General features: G+C 44.9%; 1 protein-coding gene across 1 annotated transcript in view; it reads left to right on the top strand.

Annotated features, from left to right (window-relative positions):
- Positions 1-18,696, top strand: part of cdc42se1 (CDC42 small effector 1) — a 28,336-nt gene extending 9,640 nt beyond the window's left edge. The window contains 5 exon segments of the mRNA XM_044172164.1: positions 3,564-3,813; positions 3,815-3,934; positions 10,928-11,032; positions 13,061-13,132; positions 14,639-18,696. Coding sequence (XP_044028099.1) covers positions 3,784-3,813; positions 3,815-3,934; positions 10,928-11,032; positions 13,061-13,129 — 324 coding nt within the window. The 5' untranslated portion in view covers positions 3,564-3,783 and the 3' untranslated portion in view covers positions 13,130-13,132; positions 14,639-18,696.
- Positions 18,697-20,000: the final 1,304 nt, after the last annotated feature.

The following is a 20,000-nucleotide window of genomic DNA, read 5'->3' on the forward strand; positions in this document are numbered from 1 at the left end:
GCTTGTTAAGGAGCAGTTTTTATTCAGAGAGTCTGTTTTTTGTTTAGTTTTTCCCGCAGATCGCTCAGGACGAATCATGCTGAGGTCAAATGTAAGGAAACCGTTAAATTCAGAACGCAAACTAAACTTTTGTGGATCCAGCTCAGACAGGAAGTCCCGGTCTGTCCTCCTCCAGGTGAGATTTGAAGTCCTGAGGCTGGAGAGGTTTACATTCCTTTCCGCTGATGTGTGCTGGATGTAAAGCATGAAGCGACATGTTTCTTGTGTCTCTGGCCTCCACACATTCTTTCTTTATCATCTGCTGAAATGTGCTGGACAGACTCCAGGAGTCCAGGACCAGGACGCAAACTGAAAATAGAAACGCAGCAGAGGTTTAACCCCCTTTACGTAATCAGGAAACACTCTTCTTATCAGCCGGTCGAGTCGGACCTTGACTTTCCCTCTTTGACAAACAGCTGGAGGAGGTTTGCAGAAGAAACCCCCACCAGACAAAGAGAGAGGCCAGATTCACTGTTAAAGCAGCGTTTAAAATGGAGTCCAAGCTATCTTAGCTTAGCATAAACTGCTCCACAGCAACACAGTTAGGAGGCAGGCAGAGAAATATTGTGACTGACTGAAATTAGCGTTTAGCTAACTAGCCACGTGAGTCGTTCACGCAGATTAATTTCGCTGTAGCAGTGTAAATATCATCGTCAACATCTCAGCCTGTAAACGAAGCGGACGTTGCTAAGCCCCGCCCTCCTTAGCTACCGTTGCTAACCTGTCGATCCTTCTGTTCTCTCGCGCGACGCGTAAACAGCTTCTCGCTAAGTGTGACGGGGTCCTGCGTGAACTTCACAAAGAGATTTACACGTTATTGTTTTTCTGTGAGCTCGCTCGTTTTAAGTGGGCGGGGCGCAGTTGGAAAACTGCCTGATGCACCAATCAGGATGTAGCATGATTTAAATCAGGCCTGATGACAGTTGGTGAGCTGTTTGTTCACTGTCAGTCAAATCCGAGCAGACTGCGCCCACGGGCCTGCTGAGCGTCGCACTCTGAGGATGATGCTAACACACTGAGGCTAAAGCTAACAGCAGAGCTGTTCACGTCTCACCCAGGGTCAAAGGTCAGCTGTGGGTCGGGTTAGTTACACCCGGGGTCAAAGGTCAGCTGTGGGTCGGTTAGTTACAGATGCAGTGAACATCAAACTGCTCTGACCAGCGGTTCAGTTTAAAGACTCGGGATCAGTTTCATCTGGAAACAACAAGAACAAAACATCCAGAAACTCTTCAATTTAAACTTTATGTGTGTGTGTGTGTGTGTGTGTGTGTGTGTGTGTGTGTGTGTGTGTGTGTGTGTGTGTGTTTGGACCACACCCAGTATTTATGCTGAATGTGTTCTCTGTTGGCGTCTCGGAGGTTTGGTTCCCATGCAGCTCAGTGAGAGACTTGACTCTTGTTCTTCTGTCTTTGTGAGGACCACGTTGGAGTTTTAAGCGCTGTTTGAGCGTTAAGGTCGGCGTTCGGCCCGTTACCTGAGAAATGTTCTCGACTACTTATCGCTCGTTTAAAAAAGCGATTGTTAAACGTTAACCTTTCGTTTACCTTCCAAAATAAAAGTCTCTGTTCTGAACCAAAGGAACCGATTCACCTGCAGACATTTCGACGTGTCGCGGCAGGAAAAGTCAAAATGTCTCCAGGTAAAATATTTCTAGCTTTCAGTTTTACTGACGTACCAGAGGACGGGGTTAGTCTCTGTTGGACCACGTGATGAAGGGACCGAACATATGAACGACCGGATTCAGACTTTACTCAACACTGGATCTGCGTAAAGTCTGTCGACTCGTATCGATCAATAAACCAATCACAGCTCGGGGATGGTTTGTTGGTTTCATGGCAGACAGAGAGACAGGCAGGCAGGCAGGCAGGCAGGTAGACAGGCAAGTAGACAGACAGGCAGGCAGACAGACAGGTAGGCAGACAGGCAAGTAGACAGACAGGCAGGCAGACAGGCAGACAGGCAAGTAGACAGACAGGCAGGCAGACAGGCAGGCAGACAGACAGGTAGACAGGCAGGCAGGCAGACAGGCAGACAGGCAGACAGACAGGCAGGCAGACAGACAGGCAGGCAGACAGGCAGACAGGCAAGTAGACAGACAGGCAGGCAGACAGGCAGGTAGACAGGCAAGTAGACAGACAGGCAGGCAGACAGGCAGACAGACAGGCAGGCAGACAGACAGGCAGGCAGACAGGCAGGCAGACAGGCAGACAGGCAAGTAGACAGACAGGCAGGCAGACAGACAGGCAGGCAGACAGACAGGCAGGCAGACAGGCAGACAGGCAAGTAGACAGACAGGCAGGCAGACAGGCAGGCAGACAGACAGGTAGACAGGCAGGCAGGCAGACAGGCAGGCAGGCAGACAGACAGGCAGGCAGACAGGCAGACAGGCAAGTAGACAGACAGGCAGGCAGACAGGCAGGTAGACAGGCAAGTAGACAGACAGGCAGGCAGACAGGCAGACAGACAGGCAGGCAGACAGACAGGCAGGCAGACAGGCAGACAGGCAAGTAGACAGACAGGCAGGCAGACAGGCAGGCAGACAGACAGGTAGACAGGCAGGCAGGCAGACAGACAGGCAGGCAGGCAGGCAGGCAGACAGGCAGACAGACAGACAGACAGACAGGCAGGCAGGCAGGCAGGCAGACAGACAGGCAGGTAGACAGGCAGGCAGACAGGCAGACAGGTAGACAGGCAGGTAGACGGGCAGGCAGACAGGCAAGTAGACAGACAGGCAGGCAAACGGGCAGACAGACGTAAAGACAGACAGGCAGGCAGACAGACAGGCAGGCAGACGTACGGACAGGCAGACAGGCAGGCAGACAGACAGACAGGCAGACAGACAGGCAGGCAGGCAGACAGACAGGCAGGCAGACGTACGGACAGGCAGACAGGCAGGCAGACAGACAGGCAGACAGACAGGCAGACAGACAGGCAGAGAGACAGGCAGACGTAAAGACAGGCAGGCAGACTGACAGGCAGACTGACAGGCAGACAGACAGGCAGAGAGACAGGCAGACAGACAGACAGACAGACGTAAAGACAGACAGGCAGGCAGACGTACGGACAGGCAGACAGGCAGGCAGACAGACAGGCAGAGAGACAGGCAGACAGACAGACAGACAGACGTAAAGACAGACAGGCAGGCAGACGTACGGACAGGCAGACAGGCAGGCAGACAGGCAGACAGAGAGACAGGCAGACAGACAGACAGACAGACAGACAGAGAGACAGACAGACAGGCAGGCAGACAGACAGACAGAGAGACAGACAGACAGGCAGGCAGACAGACAGGCAGGCAGGCAGGCAGACAGACAGACAGAGAGACAGACAGACAGACAGAGAGACAGACAGGCAGACAGACAGGTCATTTATTATCTCCATGTGAGCGTAAGTGGAATTTTAAAAAGACCAGAAAAGATCGAACACGTGTGAAATCAAATCACCAAAATTCCCCCGAAACGTATGAAGTTTTTTGAATAAAATCTAAAAGATGTAAAAATGCGTGTGTAACTTTCTGTCCGCAGATCAAACCCGACGCTGCTGTTATTTTCCATCAGAGGACTTCGGATGAACTGACGCTGATCTTCCTGCATTTCTGAGGCTCCGCTTCGTTTCCTCTCAGAACTCGTGGATATTCAGTTTTTATTTGCTGTTTTCTTCCCGGGACGGTCTCCGGTCTGCGGCGGGGTCCATCTGGGGGTGGAGGTCCTCTGCGTTGCGGCTGCTGGTGCGCTTTTTGTCTGAATGCCCCAGGATTACCCGCAGGCTGCAGTTCCCCCCCACGGCCTGCAGGGCGGCAGCAGAGAGCGGCGGCCGGCCGCTGGACAGGCGGAGCGTCGGCATGAGCGACTTCTGGCACAAGATGGGCTGCTGCGTGGTGGCTAAACCACCGCCGGTGAGACACACACACACACACATTTGTTTTGCATTCTTGTGAGGACTCTCATTGACAGAAACACAGACTCTAAACGTCCTCGTGATCAAAGTCCGCATCACAGGGTTTCAAAGTAAAAACTACAGGAAGTCACTTATTGTAGTTTGGCTGCTTATCGTCACTTTCTGACACTTAGCGCCAGATCGCTGCAGTTTCAAAAAGCGACTCAGAGTCTGAACACAGACATGAAGCGAGGCTGAGGAGCCCCGGTTGGTCCTCACAGGGATAGATGTGCACGCACTGTTGAGCATTTAACACACTAAGATGGCCGTCACCTACCGAAGCACGTTTCCTCTCCAAAGACAACTTAACTTTCCTTCACGGCTGCTGAAAATGGTCGTGATGTAGTGAAGTGTCAGCGTGGGAAAACTCTTCAGGTTTACCGAATCTCTCAACTGCTGGATTTTACACAAGAGGAAACAGGTGGCAGAACTTCCTCTTCCTGTTTCACCGTGACCTCTGACCTCCTGCGGGCCGACGCCCTCTTTCCACATAATGTTGCAAACATCAGATGTCTTTGTCAGAATAACCAGGAGTTATAAAATATTCACTTCAGTTTTATTTATACAAATCACAACAGAAGTTATCTCACTGCGCTTTTCCTACAGAGCAGGTCTGGACCGAACTCTTTATGATATTATTTACAGAGACCCAACAGATCAGAATCAGAGATACTTTATTGATCCCCGAGGGGAAACTCTTTCGTTACAGCTGCTCAGCTGTCACGTCAGTGCACACAGGAAGAGAAGCACTAAGCAAAAATATAATACAGGTCAGATACATGAAGTACCAGGTGGGTATGAGAATAAAATAAAATAAGTGTGAAGTACAAAGTGGGTTTACCAGTTGATGATAATAATATGGTATAAAGTAATAGTGCATGAACTGCCAAGTTAAGTGTAGCTTATTAAGATGATGAGACGGAGGATATTGCACAGCAGGAATAGACATATGAGTAATATCAATAAATTACTGAAAACTAGAATATTGCACAATTATTCAAGTATTGCAGAGATGTTAATGATCAGTGTCCAGTTTAGTGACTTCGGGTCATACAGACTGACACTTAGAGGGAGGAGTTAAAGAGTCTGATGGCCACAGGCAGGAAGGACTTCCTGTGGCGCTCTGTGGTGCATTGTGGGGGGATGAGTCTTCCGCTGAAGGTGCTGCTTTGCTTGACTGGCACGTCATGAGCAAGCACTTGGCCACAGCGGCAAGGAAAAACTTCCCGTCAGTCAGTCTGGTGATGACAGTTTGTCCGCCTGCTTCTGAGGACAGAAAGACTTTACCGTCCGTCACGAAGCGATGGACATTTGTCTCTTGACTCCAACAGGAACAAAATCAGAGTTAAAAGAACAAATACAGTGGTGTGAAAAAGTGTTTGCCCGCTTCCTGATTTCTTTTTTTTTTGCATGTTTGTCACTTAAATGTTTCAGATCATCAGACAAATTTAAATATTAGTCAAAGATAACACAAGTAAACAGAAAATGCAGTTTTTAAATGAAGGTTGTTATTATTAAGGGAAAACTAAACCCAAACCTACATGGCCCTGTGTGAAAAAGTGATTGCCCCCTAAACCTAATAACTGGTTGCTCCACCCTTAGCAGCAACAACTGCAATCAAGCGTTTGCGATAACTTGCAGTGAGTCTTTTACAGCGCTGTGGAGGAAGTTTGGTCCACTCATCTTTGCAGAATTGTTGTAATTCAGCCACATTGGAGGGTTTTCGAGCATGAACTGCCTTTTTAAAGTCATGCCACAGCGTCTCAATAGGATTCAGGTCAAGACTTTGACTAGGCCGCTCCAAAGTCTTCATTTTGTTCTTCTTCAGCCATTCAGAGGTGGACTAGCGTGTTTTGGATCACCTACATGGCCCTGTGTGAAAAAGTGATTGCCCCCTAAACCTAATAACTGGTTGCTCCACCCTTAGCAGCAACAACTGCAACCAAGCGTTTGCTTTTACTTATCATCAACCGGTAAATCCACTTTGTACTTAAGTTATCTGACCTGTAATGTGCAACACATCTGAAGCTAATGAGAGACTTTGAGAGGCTGACAGATAAAACACTATTAATGATGTAGTTTCCACTTTGACTAATATTTAAATTTGTTTGATGATCTGAAACATTTAAAAGTGACAAACATGCAAAGAAATCAGGAAGGGGGCGAACACTTTTGCACACCGCTGTATATAACACATATAGTTTGGCTGTAAAGTATTTATTCCTTCATTGTTTATCATGTTAATGGCAGCCGGGTGTCTTTATAGAGACCGTGTGATGGAGGCGTCGGACTGCGTTACTGGGGGGGCGGCGGCTCCTGTGTGGGTGTAGAGACCTGACAGTGAGGACTGGGTGGTGCCTGTTGTTTTACTTGCATGGTTGATGATCTGAGAAGGTTTTGGTTTGTTTTTAGCGCAAAGAAACTTGCACCGAGATGTGAAAGTGAGGACGACTCGGTTGTCTCCTTGTACAGAGAGTCGCTGCTCAGTTCTCGGTTTTGGTGTGGACTCTCAAGTCCTGGATCTGTGGTCGTTTAACACTTTGTAGACCAGAAGCACTCACTTCAGTGAAAGCACTCCAAGTAAAAGTCCTGCGTTCAAACCTCACTGCAGTAAAAGTACGCGAGTATTATCAGTAAAACGCTTCCTGTCAGTGTTTATTATATCTGATGTTTCTGGATTCATATTCCTGCTGCATTCATGTGTGTGTTGAGCTCATTTTAACTGCTTTATATACTGTTGGGCAGTTTAACCTGCAGCAATGCATCATGGTCTATAAGGTCATCACGTGTTTGCAGCGTTGCCGTCCTGTGAGAACCACGTATCAGAGAAACAGCCTGTTTTCAGCTCTGCGACGACGCGTTTCCCAGCTGATCCGAGGTTTTCACCGGACAGGAAGGGGCTGAAACACTGTGATCTGTAGAACTTGTTCTTCTCGGTGAACATGCAGAGACGATGTTATCAGAGTAATGACTCGGTTATGTTACAGCGGTGTTACCCCCCCCGTCTGTATTTATAGCGTTTTCTGTTTGTTCCATTGTGGCACTGCAACAATACACTTTTAATAAACACACACACACTCAATGCCAGCAGTGACTTCACTTCAGGGAAGTTAGACTGAGCTTCCTTTGTGAAGCTCGGCTGGAAAACTCAGCATGTTCAGACAGAGAGATGACGTAACGCCTTTTTAACTGAGTACATTTACTCAGCCGCTGTCCTGAAGTACACGTGTGAGGTACTTGTACTTTACTGGAGTCTTTTCTGTTCGTGTCACTTCCTGCTTTCTCCTCCGCCGAGTCTCAGAGGGAAACACCGGACTCTTTACTCCACCACATTTATCTGACGGCTTCAGTTACTTTACACACAAAAACACATGAGGAGTTTAAATTAAACTGCAACAGTTTAAACGAGTTCAGCTGAGACGATTAGTCCATTAATCAGTTAATTATTTAATGAATCAGCAGCTGTTTTGATGTTTGAAGTCGTTTCTCCTGTAAATCCCTTCCTGGCTGCAGCTCCTCAGATGTGCAGATCTGCTGCTTTTCCTCTGAACGACTGTAATAACTGTAATGTTTGTTAATAATGTCGAGGGACGCTGCACTGCTTTAATACTTTAAGCACTTTTTCCTGATCACACTCTCACACTTTCACTGCAGCAGAGTGTTTTCAGAGTGTGTCAGTACTTTTACAGCAGTAACGGACCTGAGTGCTTCCTGCACCGCTGTTTGGCTGCCATGTTGGAGGTCTGCCTCCCTTATTTTGAAAGTCCAGCCTGCTCCCCTGCTTTGATGACTCACTGACGACATGATGATGATGATGATGATGATGACGATGATGGAGATCATCTGTTGATCAGGTCAACACAGACGTTTCCAGGAGAGCTGTCACTCCCTCGTGTTTGTAGACGAGCAGCAGTCAGTCGCAGCGTTGCGTTGTGTAACTGCTCTCGGATCAGCAGACGGCTGTCTGTGAAATCTGACATCGTGAACTCAACGCGTCCTGGAATTCCTGGAATATCAGGGAGTTTGAATCCCAGACGGCGAGAAGTCGGTCTGATTAAAATCTCTGGAAGATTTAATAATGTGAAACTCAATCGGATGTTTTCGGACTGAGAGTCTGGAGGAAAAGTTTGAGGTCATGGAAACAATCCAAACTGGGTTTGGAGAGTCATGGAAAAGTCTGGAAACCCTGGACATCGTTTAATAGCATTTTTAAAGCAGTTAATATTTAATAAGTATTATTTTAAGAGCACTTTAACACCCTGTTTCATCTTGAACACCACCCATTATCCATCTCAGTTTTAATCAATACAGCTGTTACTATGGAAACACATGATTCTATTTTAACATTAATAATAATGATATAATATTATAATATATATATATATCCGGTGTGTCGGAGTGGTGCCACAGCCCATAGTCATTGTATTATTAGTTTACTGAATCCCACAAACGCCTCACGTCTCACCTGTGAGCGTCTGGGTGGAGCTGTTGTTAGCTAGCGTTAGCATGCTAACACCTGAGCCGTTCAGAGCGAAAGAGGTGATCTGGAGCTCGGCCGACGTCTCTGACCTGAAACCTGATAAATGCTGTTTAATAACGACATCAATCTGGAAGATTTTTAAATTACATTTCACTGAAATGACACAATGCGAGCAGATAACGTCAGTTAGCTTAGCATAGTCACATGTTTCCCTCTCATTATAAACTGTATGAATGCTGCTAACTCTGAAACACAGATTTCTGCGTGTCTGCAGACAGAAATAAAACTAAAACATTTACACAGATTCATCTTTCAGCCTCTGAAGCTGTGACGTTTGGAAGTTATGCTAGCTCCTGATGCTACAGTGACTTCCTGTTTACATAACTGATCGCTTCTGATTGGACGGCGCTACAGATGTTTCCTAGCGAATACCTCCACCACCGTGAGATGCTGATGGGTCAGAAACACTGACGACACGACGACGACTCAAGTTAAACCGACAATAAAGAGTTTCTGAGCAGTAAACGTCTCAGTAGAGCCGCTCGTTCTAGGAACATCTGCACACCGAATGTCTTGTGATCTAACGGACCCAAACCCTTGACCTGACCGCGTTCAGCCCCTCACTTCAGTCCTGCTGTAGTTACATAAGAGCTCTCAGTAATCCTGAGGAACATAAGCCTCTTAAATCAGATCTAAATTGTTCTGATTGTGGCTCAGATGTGTTCTGGATCAGCTCTCGTTTCCTCACAGCAGGATTATCTGGACTCTGGGAGCAGAATGGGATTTTAATGAGGCTTCAGTGGCTGTTTGCCAGAGCTCAGAGTGTCCCTGAACGCAGCTCAGAGTGTCCCTGAACACAGCTCAGAGTGTCCCTGAACGCAGCTCAGAGTGTCCCTGAACGCAGCTCAGGGTGTCCCTGAACGCAGCTCAGGGTGTCCCTGAACGCAGCTCAGAGTGCCAATCACAATGATTCATAACTTCATTAAAGCCTCTCTGCTGTTCAGTCATGTGTTCGTGTTTTTTGGACTGTTGGAGCCTGAACGCCTCGTCTGTACAGAGCTTTAGTGTCTGAGGCTTTTATTCTGAAAAAGCTGCTGCTAAATAAACTACTGCTACTACTGCCAATGCTAGAACTACTGATAATACAACTCTAAGTACTACAAGCCATATTGCTGTTACTGCTAACACTACTAGAATCAAGGGAGTAGCGTCTGCAGGTTCTTGGGGCTGTACCTGCAGACGCTACTCTGGGCTGAAAAAGGTTGTGTCAGCTGCGTTTTTCAGATTTTATTATTTTTAAAAGAATCAAACATTAGTCAAAGATGAGACAGCGAAGCTCAGAACAGTTTGAGGTAGAGATGCAAGTACAACATTAGATCAGAAAGAATCAGGCGCCTATAAAGGAAACTAAAGTTACAACACAGAGGTTTATGTTAAAGTACCATTATTCTGGAAAGTACATTTTCTTGATTATATCGTAGAAAAGGTTTCAGTCGTAGTCGTCTGGACGCTGTTTTCAGAATCAAGACGTTTCGGCTCCCATCCGGAAGTCATTCTCAATTGTGAAAATGGTCTGATAACTCAGAAATTTAAGCTACTCTGCGTTACATAAGCCCCGCCCTCAGGAAGGAGTCTACCTGAGTATCTGTTGATTAGCTAGTTTCACCTGAAACTGACCTAATAGTTTCCATGATGGCCCAGTAATCAGTAATCAGGCCTATTGTTTTCTGGCTGCACCTCCCTCATCACTGTTAAGTACCTGATTAGCATGTGATTGGCTTGACCACGGTGTTAACACACTGTGGTAAACTTTGGGCAGATTGAATCTCAGACCACCATTTCTGTTCAAAGAGGGGTTTTCTTTTTTCACAAAAATGGCTTCCTTGACACCCCATTCAAAGACCATCATGGAAACAAAAGAAGGTCAGTTTCAGGTGAAACTAGCTAATCAACAGATACTCAGGTAGACTCCTCCCTGAGGGCGGGGCTTAAGCAACACAGAGTAGCTTAAATTTATGAGGTCTCAGACCATTTTCACAGTTGAGAATGACTTCCGGATGGGAGCCGAAACATCTTGATTCTGAAAACAGCGTCCAGACGACTACGACTGAAACCTTTTCTACGATAGATCACTCCTGGACGAATGAGGGACGACACCGTCTTTCCTGATTATACTTACATACTTTTACTGGAGTAAAGGATCTGAATACTTCCTGCATTTACTGGCTGTTAAAGGGTTAACTCCTCCCTGCTGGTTCGTTCTCGTTCTTCATTCCTTCTGTTGCGTCATGTGTGAAACTGACGAACATGTTGGAAACTGAACAATGAGGACGTGTAGAGACGTGAAGGTTATCGACACGCACGCTGCTATACTTGTGAGGACCCTCGCTGACACAAAGCATTCATTAACCCGTCAGCCTTTAACTGTCTGTTGACCTGCGTGTGTGTGTGTGTGTGTGTGTGTGTGTGTAGAAGAAGAAGAGGAGGAAGATTGATCGCAGTATGATCGGAGAGCCAACAAACTTCATCCACCTCACACACATCGGCTCCGGAGAGATGGCAGAGGGACTGCAGCCGGTGAGACTTCACACCTGTCTGTCTACCTGTCTGTCTACACCTGTCTCTTTAAAACCAATAGAAACTGTTTATAAAATAAGTCTAAAATCTATAAAAACTGAGGCTGTATTCGGAGCCGCCTACTAAATGCTGCAGAACGTTTAGGTTGAGCCCGCTAAGCTAACGTCTGACATCACGAAGACGGCAACGCTAACCTCAGCGAGCCGCCAATCAGAAAACAACACAGAACTTAAATCTAACGTTACGTTACATTTTTTATCAACTGCAGATTTGGCTTTTGTTTGCATGCTACATGCTACATGCTACATGCTACATTCTAGCAGGCGGTTACGAATACAGCCTGAGTCATCCTTTAAAGGGGCGGGATTTAAAATGATTTGCTTTATAAATCAGGACATTTTATTCACTTCCTGCCTCTCCAGCTCACGCTGGCTTTACTCACCGAGTCGTTAGTTTGACTTATATTTTCCTCATGCTAGTTTATACTCTGTTGTTCTTAATATCTTTCATTTCTTGACCACGTAGAACCAAAGTGCCGCCTCACTTCCTGGTTAGCTTTCATCGCTCGGCGTATTTTCTAAAGAAGCGGACGCGTGAAACTCAGTCTCAGTTTTCTGGCTTATTTGTTAAGATAAACGAGTTTCCGCTGCTGTGCAGTTACAAGAAAACAGACTGAAAATGAGTTCAGTATTCAACAAATCCCAGCAGGCTTTGAACCTGTCCACGCCTGCAGAGCCGGCGCTGCGCGTGGCGTAACGTAACACCTGTGACCACGTGACCACGTCGACTGCACATATTCAGAGTCTTATCATCGGCATTTCGTAATGAAGGGAAGACGCAGCATAAATGAACATAAATGAAAAGAATAAAGAGCAGAAAGCAGCTGAAAGCCTGCAGCTTCAGATCAGATCAGGCTTCAGTCCAACATGGAGGACAGAGGAGACACTGACGGAGCAGCTGCACCATCAAAGACAGGAAGTGTGTGTGTGTGTGTGTGTGTGTGTGTGTGTGTGTGTCAGGAAGTGTCACACAGCGCTGCGTCCTTCCTGCTTCTATTTTAGCTTCTCACATCTCGTCTGTTAAAATCGAGTTCAGCTGCAGTTCTGACCAACACACGAATAAAATAAAATAAAATAAAATTATAAAATAAAATAAAATAAAATAATCAAATCAAATAATCAAATCAAATCAAATAATCAAATAAAATAATCAAATCAAATAAAATCAAATATTAAAATCAAATCAAATGAAATAATAAAATCAAATCAAATCAAATCAAATCAAATCAAATAATAAAATAAAATCAAATAATAAAATAAAATCAAATAATAAAATCAAATCAAATAATAAAATCAAATCGTAAAATAAAATAATCAAATCAAATAATCAAATAAAATAAAATAAAATCATAAAATACAATAAAAACTTAAAGACACCTGAGGTCACACTTAGCGGCATCAAACAGCCGGACCAGTTTGAAATTGTTTGCTGACATCATCTGTATGCTGATTGGTCAGAGTCAGCAGGTCGACGTCGCTCGCTGATGAGGTCAGAGGTCAAAGGTCGCAGGTATCCTTCCTCACTGACTCGCTTCCTTCCTTCGTTTCCTCAAGCGATGAACAGAGAATCTGAATTTACCAAAAACACACAAACTGACTGAATGAACTCAATAATTAATCAATGATATATATATATATATATATATAAATTACAGATGTACACATGTTATAGATATACGTACTATTTCCATATAATTAAACACAAATACACTGAAAACATTTAATACTGAATAATTGATGAATGGACTGGCAAAGAAATCACACACATACAAAAATAAAATTATTTAATTTTATAATTAAAATTACATTAAAACAATGTGGGGAAAAATCAAAACTAATGATATGTAGGTGACTGTTTGTACGGAGTGTTTACAGGCAATCAGGTGTATTGATCGTGTGTGTGTGTGTGTGTGTGTGTGTGTGTGTGTGTGTGTGTGCATACAGTGTGTGTGTGTGTGTGTGCATACAGTCGGGGTCGGTTCAGGAACAGATGAGGTCTAAAGGCCCGAACATGAACGGCAGGAACAGCCTGTTATAGCTGGTAAACAAACACACACACACACACACACACACACACACACACACACACACACACACACACACACACGGTCGTGTTTCCATCACTTCAGAGGACATTACATTGACTTACATTCATTTCCTGGAGACTCACCATAACCACTACTTGCCTCACCCTGTCAGTGTTTTATTCCCCCAGCCCTGAAGCCTAACCCGGGCCTTATTTAACCCGTGAACCACGAGCTACACCCTCGGGGTGTAGACCACCTCTCTAACCGAACCCTGATCTTAAACCAAGTCTTCACCCTAAAATTTAATGATGTACGTTACGGGGACTTGCGTTTTGTCCCCAAAAAGGAAGGCGAGTCCCCACAACATGAGTAATACATGTCCACACACACATTTCAACTCCTTCTGGCACTTTCACTATAATTGACACTTCAACTTCATTCATCTCTTACATGTAAACATAAAGTTCGACTCCTTTCGTCACTTGCACTCCTTTCAGCGCTGGAACTTCAGCCGATTCTTCAATTCCTTTTTAATCAGTTCACTTCGACTGACACTTCAACTTCATTCAGCGCTCACACATAAACCAAAACTTCAACTCCTTTCAGCATTTCCACTGAGTGTAAAATACTTAATAATATAAATGAAATACAAAGTAGAGTACAGTGCCTACATTTCAACAAACACTTTGACTTCTTCCAGCACTTACACTTCAGCTCCTTTCAAGACCTTCAGTTCATCTTACACTTCAACGCTTTGTTGTACAAACTTGTTCCATTTTCTTTGTGTTCTTGAATTTCATTACACTTCTGTCAGCGCTGAAACTTCAACTGACACTTTAACTTTATTCAGCACTTCTGCACCTTTCACTGCTTGAATTTTACCTGGCTCTTCAACTCTTTTTAACATGTTCACTTCGACTGACACTCCTTTCAGCACTTCCACTTACAGTATATTCAATCAATCAATCAAACTTTATTTCTATAGCACCTTCCAACAACCAACAATATTGACACTTTCACTCTTGTTGGTGTTTCACCTCCCACTTCTATTGCTTTCAGTGCTTAAACTTTAGTTACCACTTCATTTCCTATAAGAGCGTCCGTACAAAGACATTTCAAAAGCTCAAAAGCTGCTTAAAATATTTCACATTTCACAATTTTTCAACGTAAATTTTCTTCATTTAATTTCACCTTTTTCTAGTTTTTGTTTGCTTTTACTTTTTTTTTTAAATTATAAAAAGTTTGAATTTAATGATATAAAGTTATTCGTTTCCCCGTCTCCAGTCTCTGGAGGGAAATATAAGTCTGCCAGAGTGAGACATCTTGAAATCAGATTTAGATGTTAATGACGCCATGATGTTTCCTCTAGCGCCACCTTCGGGGCAAGAACAGATAAACCGTCATTGTTCAGATTTGGGGGGCTGTAATGACCTCTGCAGCCTGTAGGGGGCGCTGACAGCACTCTGGGCTGCATTTCAGACCAGTTTGCAGTTGCTGACTTTGTGCTTATTGTTTTTCAGGAGTGCATGAAACTGACCTCGACCAGCTGACCGACCTGCTCTTTCCTCCGCAATCACCTTCACGCTCCTCTGAAAGAGCCTCTTTCCAGCATCCAGACTCCCCTCCTGCCCTGCTGAAGTGTCCTTGAGCAAAGCACTGCACCCCCAGCCAGCTGCAGGGGGCGCCGTCCCGACCCGGAAAAAGCCAGATCTCCCTTTTTTGAGGATCCTCACTTTCTTTAGAAGTGGGGGGAAAAAAATGTGGCTGCCTTTCTCGTCTCTTTTTAATGTAATTTCAAGAATTTTCTACTAGCCAAAACTGAGAATCAGTAGCCACCAGTAAAAAAAAACAAAAAAAACATCCAATCATGAGTCCAGACGGAGAATCTTGCTGAGCTGAGGGAGTTTTTCCACGTCTCAGGTCCAATAAACCACCAGCTCTGCATTTGATCCCAGAAAAACAACAACACGAAGTCAAGGACTACATCTCCCAGCATGCCTTTAGACTTCCTCTACGTCCACGTTGTACTAGCTCAAACTCTGACATTAAGGAAACATTTTTATTATCGAATTTAAGATGAAATTTAAAAAAAATCTGGATCTTGTATTCACCACTAGAGGGCAGACCATAAAGAGATTTCCGCCGTCGGTATTAAATCAAACCGCCGGATGACATCACTGGACTCCATTTCCCAGAATCCCGTTCTCTTCAGGATATATGATAAATGACAGAATGTCTGTATTTAAGAAAGAATTACTGGAAAACTTGGCTTCAACCTGTTGCCTCAAATTGTCACAAAAAAAGGACTACATTTCCCAGCATTCATAGGGAAGTTCTCTCTAAACCTTACAGTCCAGGAGCCCCCCCTCCCCCCCAACACCTGTGTTTCCTCAGTGGACTTCATTTCCCAGAATGCTTCACTCTGCTCAGCTGTGATCTGTATTCTGCTTCTAAAGGATTATTACACCCCCCCCCCGTTCACTGGTCACAAGGCCTCAGTGATGACATCATTGGACTTCAACTCCCACGATGCCTCACTGCCTGTGCGAATGATTAAAGACTCTTGTTTTAGGAGATGGGAAAGTCCCCCGATTGTGTGTGTGTGTGTGTGTGTGATGTCATGGTCTTAATATTCCACCAGTTTAAATATAAACGTTGCTTCACTGAACTCTCAGAGGGAACTGGACACAGTTCAAAACTCCCATTAGAAAATCACCCTTTTTTTTGTAAAAGTTCTGTATTTCCACTTTCTACAAAAATGTTACATGTCAGAGTTGTCTTTCTGTTCGTTTGACTACTTAAGCTGTGGGTCGGGGCCCTAAACGGGTCTTGACCTGGCATATTTTGGGGCCCCAAGAAGACAGAAGTGTGTGTGAACTTTTCGCTTCAGAGGCCACCTTGAGACATTTTCAGGACTTTTGTTTAAAACATTTCTTGTTTAAAACATTTCATGCTGCATCTGTTGGGAAGATCAAGTATTAAGTGTGTAACTGCTTTATATTATGAGTAATTGAACATTTTTAAGCAGCCATTATTTTAAGTTTTCTGCTGTTTTTGGGTGATTTGCTGTGTGATTTCTCCTGATGTCGCTGTTGTTTTTTTTGTTTTTTTTGCCCTTTCTGATCGAACATCCCGATTAACTGAAGCAGGGAAGCAAAGCGGTGAAGTCGACAGCGGGAGGCAGATGCGTGCTCGTTGATGTTTCTCAACCTTCGGGTCCGGGCTTCAGTTTGGGTCGCCTGATATGTGGAGTTTTCTAAGACTTAGAGGCCGTGGGAAAGAAAATGCATAGAAATCCTTTGTAAAGTAAAGAGTTTCTCATCAGCTGCCATTTGAACCAAAGAAACCCCAAAAACCCTGATATGAGCTTTTATTAAATGTGTGATGATTCAAATTAAATCCCCCCCCCCAGAAAAAACTGTAACCCACCCACCAAACTCTGTACAATTTTATGTGTATTTAAACAAACAAACAAAAATTCACATTTTTATTACATTTCCCCGTCCTATTACATTTTCTGTAAGATGTATCTCCATATATTATTTCAAAGCCTTCTCTACACTGTGAGGTATAATTCTGGTAAAGAATATGAAATCCCATTTATTTAGTTTTTTAAAAAAAAAAGAAGATATTTAGTCTAAAAATATATTAAAAAATAAAAACTCGGTAACGCGTGTCTCCGGCTGGACAACAGTGCAACAAATCCAAGCAAGTATTTCAGCATTGACTGATTTTGATTTTCGGCAAATTCTTTCACCATAACTGCAAACTGTCTCAAAACCACAAGTTTGTCTTTCGTCATCTCTGCTCCGCTTTTTAAAATGGAATTTTAAAAAAACCCCACACATTAAAACCTAGAAAAGGCCAAAAAAGTGACTCATTCAGACTGAACTGTGTGGTAACAGCAGCAGTAACTCAATGGGGGAAATCCATCTGAGTGGTTGCCGTGGAAACCGCTGAGTCACGGTGTCCCGTCCCCCCCCCTCCCCTCGCCGTGGCGACCGGCCACTTCCTCCCTGCGGCCGAGACTGAAGAGGCCAAAACATCTATTTAAGGAAAATCTGAGCTGCTGCCGCTCATCTCAGCTTCCTCCAGACAGCGTGCTGTGTTCACTGGACTCCTCGGAGCGTGGGAGTTTATAAACCTCCTCCTTCTGAGTTAGCTTCCCCTGAGCAACAGCTGATTTACTTTTTTTTTTAAGCCACAGCAGCCAAATTAAAGTGCTGGTTTCGCATCATGTGACCCTCCGTCAGCTGACAGCGTTAAAATCAACAGTGGATGTAAACAGCTTCTAACGCGGAGCCGAAAACCACACGAGACTGAGCGAGTGTTTGTGAACGCCAGCCGTTCTTCTTCTGCAGCTGCTCGTTAAAAATCAGCCGCAGTTACCACCAGTAACCACCGGCGGCGCCAAATCAACCGGGACGGAAATCTGAAGGCGGCGTCGGACTGAGCGCGATGCAAATCTTAAACGCAAAGACGCAATTGGAAGGTTTAATAATTCGATCAAACTTTATTTGTATGGCTTCTTCCGTACGGTTTAAAACTGTAAACAAAGTCCTTGGAAGCGGCGTCGCTCCGGTCAACGCCACGTGAGGCGAAGACGCGTCTGAACATTTATACAGTTGGTGGAAACTCGTTTCTGTACCAACTGAGTTCGATCAGAGACCCGGATCAGGTGTTTACCTGTCGCGGTTTCTGTTAGACTACTCCAGCTAGCAAAACCAAGATGAGGCCAAATCCAGGTTTCCGAAACCAGCATCTGACGTTTCCACGGGAACCGCATAACCAGGACGCGCACGTAAACACCCTCGTTGTATAACACCGAGTTCATGCAGCTTCAACACAGTTCGAATCCAAATAATAAACACGACGTCTGTTCCCAAACACGACGCCCAAACACGACGCCCAAACGCGACGCTGGCGCCCAAACGCGACGCCGGCTCCCAAACGCGACGGCAACGCCCAAACACGACGCCCAAACGCGACGCTGGCGCCCAAACGCGACGCCAACGCCCAAACACGACGCCCAAACGCGACGCCGGCGCCCAAACACGGCGTCCGGGGGTTCGAGTCAGCGCGGTTGTCGTCGCCTCATTTCTTTCTGATTCTTGGAAACTCAGACCTGTTCTCTGAAGTCCGGCTCCTTTTGTTTATCACAGCTCTTCCTCTCTTCCTCTTCCTCTTCGTCGCCCACACCTGGGACTCCCCTCCCGGCTTACAGTCCGCCAACGCTGGGGAGCACTTTACCTTAAATCTCGCCTCCCACGGAAGTCGCGCGGCGAGACGCGAGGAGACGCTGTGGCAAAGACGATCTGTTAAACCCGATCACGTCCAGCATTACTATCGAAATATCGTTTTGCTTTTTTTTTTTTTTGGTTGTTTATCAAAGATGTTGATTTATTGAACTGTTTGTGTTATTGAACAATGTTTTTCTGAATATATGTTGCATAGTATTGTATGAACGCATCTATTAAGAGTATTGATCATCAAACGTTTCTGTGACTTTTTGAACCTTGAGCCTGAGTCGAAACCTGCAGGAGTTAATCAATAAAAAGTCGAATGAGAAATATTTTAATATTCGTCTCACAGTGGCTGTTAATACGCTCAGATCATAGGAACCAATCGGCAGCCTCCGCAGCTGAGCGTTGAAGTGAATGGGAAAACCAACAACTTCTCAGTCAGTACAGTTCTCACACGACGAGTTTAGCTCTCTGGAGACAACTTCACTTCCCTTTAATGTGAGTCACTGTTTCTTTAAGAAGGACTTAAGGCTTAAAGGTGTGTTTGGGGGTGTATTTGCTGGGTGTCGCTGCCTGTCGCACTCCGCTGCGGCGGCGGCGGCGGCGGCCAGAAAACTGCGAGCGTGAAAACCGACGTAAAGTCTTTAAAGTAAAAAAACTTCCTGCTGTTTCAGTGACGATCCGCCAGCGGGCGAGATTTCTAGCTAACTCAGTTTGTTCAAGAAACAAACAGAAAATGTTTTTTTGAGTTTAGCGATTGAAGTCAGAGATTCCGATCCGGTGTATACGAGATAGTGACTGGTACTACACATATTTACATTTTGTAAACAAGAAAATAACATAAACAGAAATAATAACCGATGCACACAAGATAGTAACTCGCACAGTATATTAGACGTAAATCTTATGAAGTTATTATCTTGTGCGAACGAGATATGGATCTTGCGTGAACAACATGTCAACGTGTGCGAACACAGGAAACAAGATAATAACTGATGGGAACGTTTAGCAGAGAAGATAATATCTCGTGTGGACGAGATAATGACAAAACTAACTTGTGCAAACGAGATTCGCAAACCAGATAACTCGTGAAGAACACAATAACTGTTTTTGTGAATAAGTTATGGATCTATGATTTGTGCAGAAAAGATAAGCTAATCTAATCTTTCAGCTACTTCGTAACATCCCAGTCCCGAGACGACAGGTTCGCTTCCTGGTTTTGTCGCAGTCGCCTCCAAATCTACAAAATCTCTCAGCTCAGTGTTGATATTTTAAAGCTGAGGCATAAACGGCGAGCCGGAGGACGTGCGGGGGGTTCGGGGAGGCGTCATGACAACATGAGGGAGTGTATCTTTGAACTCTCGGATTAATTTCCCCCTAAAATCATTTCCCCGTGAGACGGCGTCAGCCCTCGCACGTCTTCAGCGGCGTTTAGTGAGCGTGATAACGGCGTGACTGGCGCCGCTCTGTGTTCGCTGGTGTCTGGTTTTGCTGCGTAACAGATGAATAAATCTGCTGTTTCCTCTGTCGTGTGTGTTGATGATCATAAACCGAAATATCAAACGTTTAGTCGTTGCGTCGTGTTGATTTCCGCCTGAAAGGTGCTCGTTAAGCTGAGGAGGCCGGAGAGTCGCACCGG

The sequence above is a fragment of the Siniperca chuatsi genome, linkage group LG17 (assembly GCF_020085105.1).
Source record: "Siniperca chuatsi isolate FFG_IHB_CAS linkage group LG17, ASM2008510v1, whole genome shotgun sequence".
Lineage (NCBI taxonomy): Eukaryota > Metazoa > Chordata > Actinopteri > Centrarchiformes > Sinipercidae > Siniperca > Siniperca chuatsi.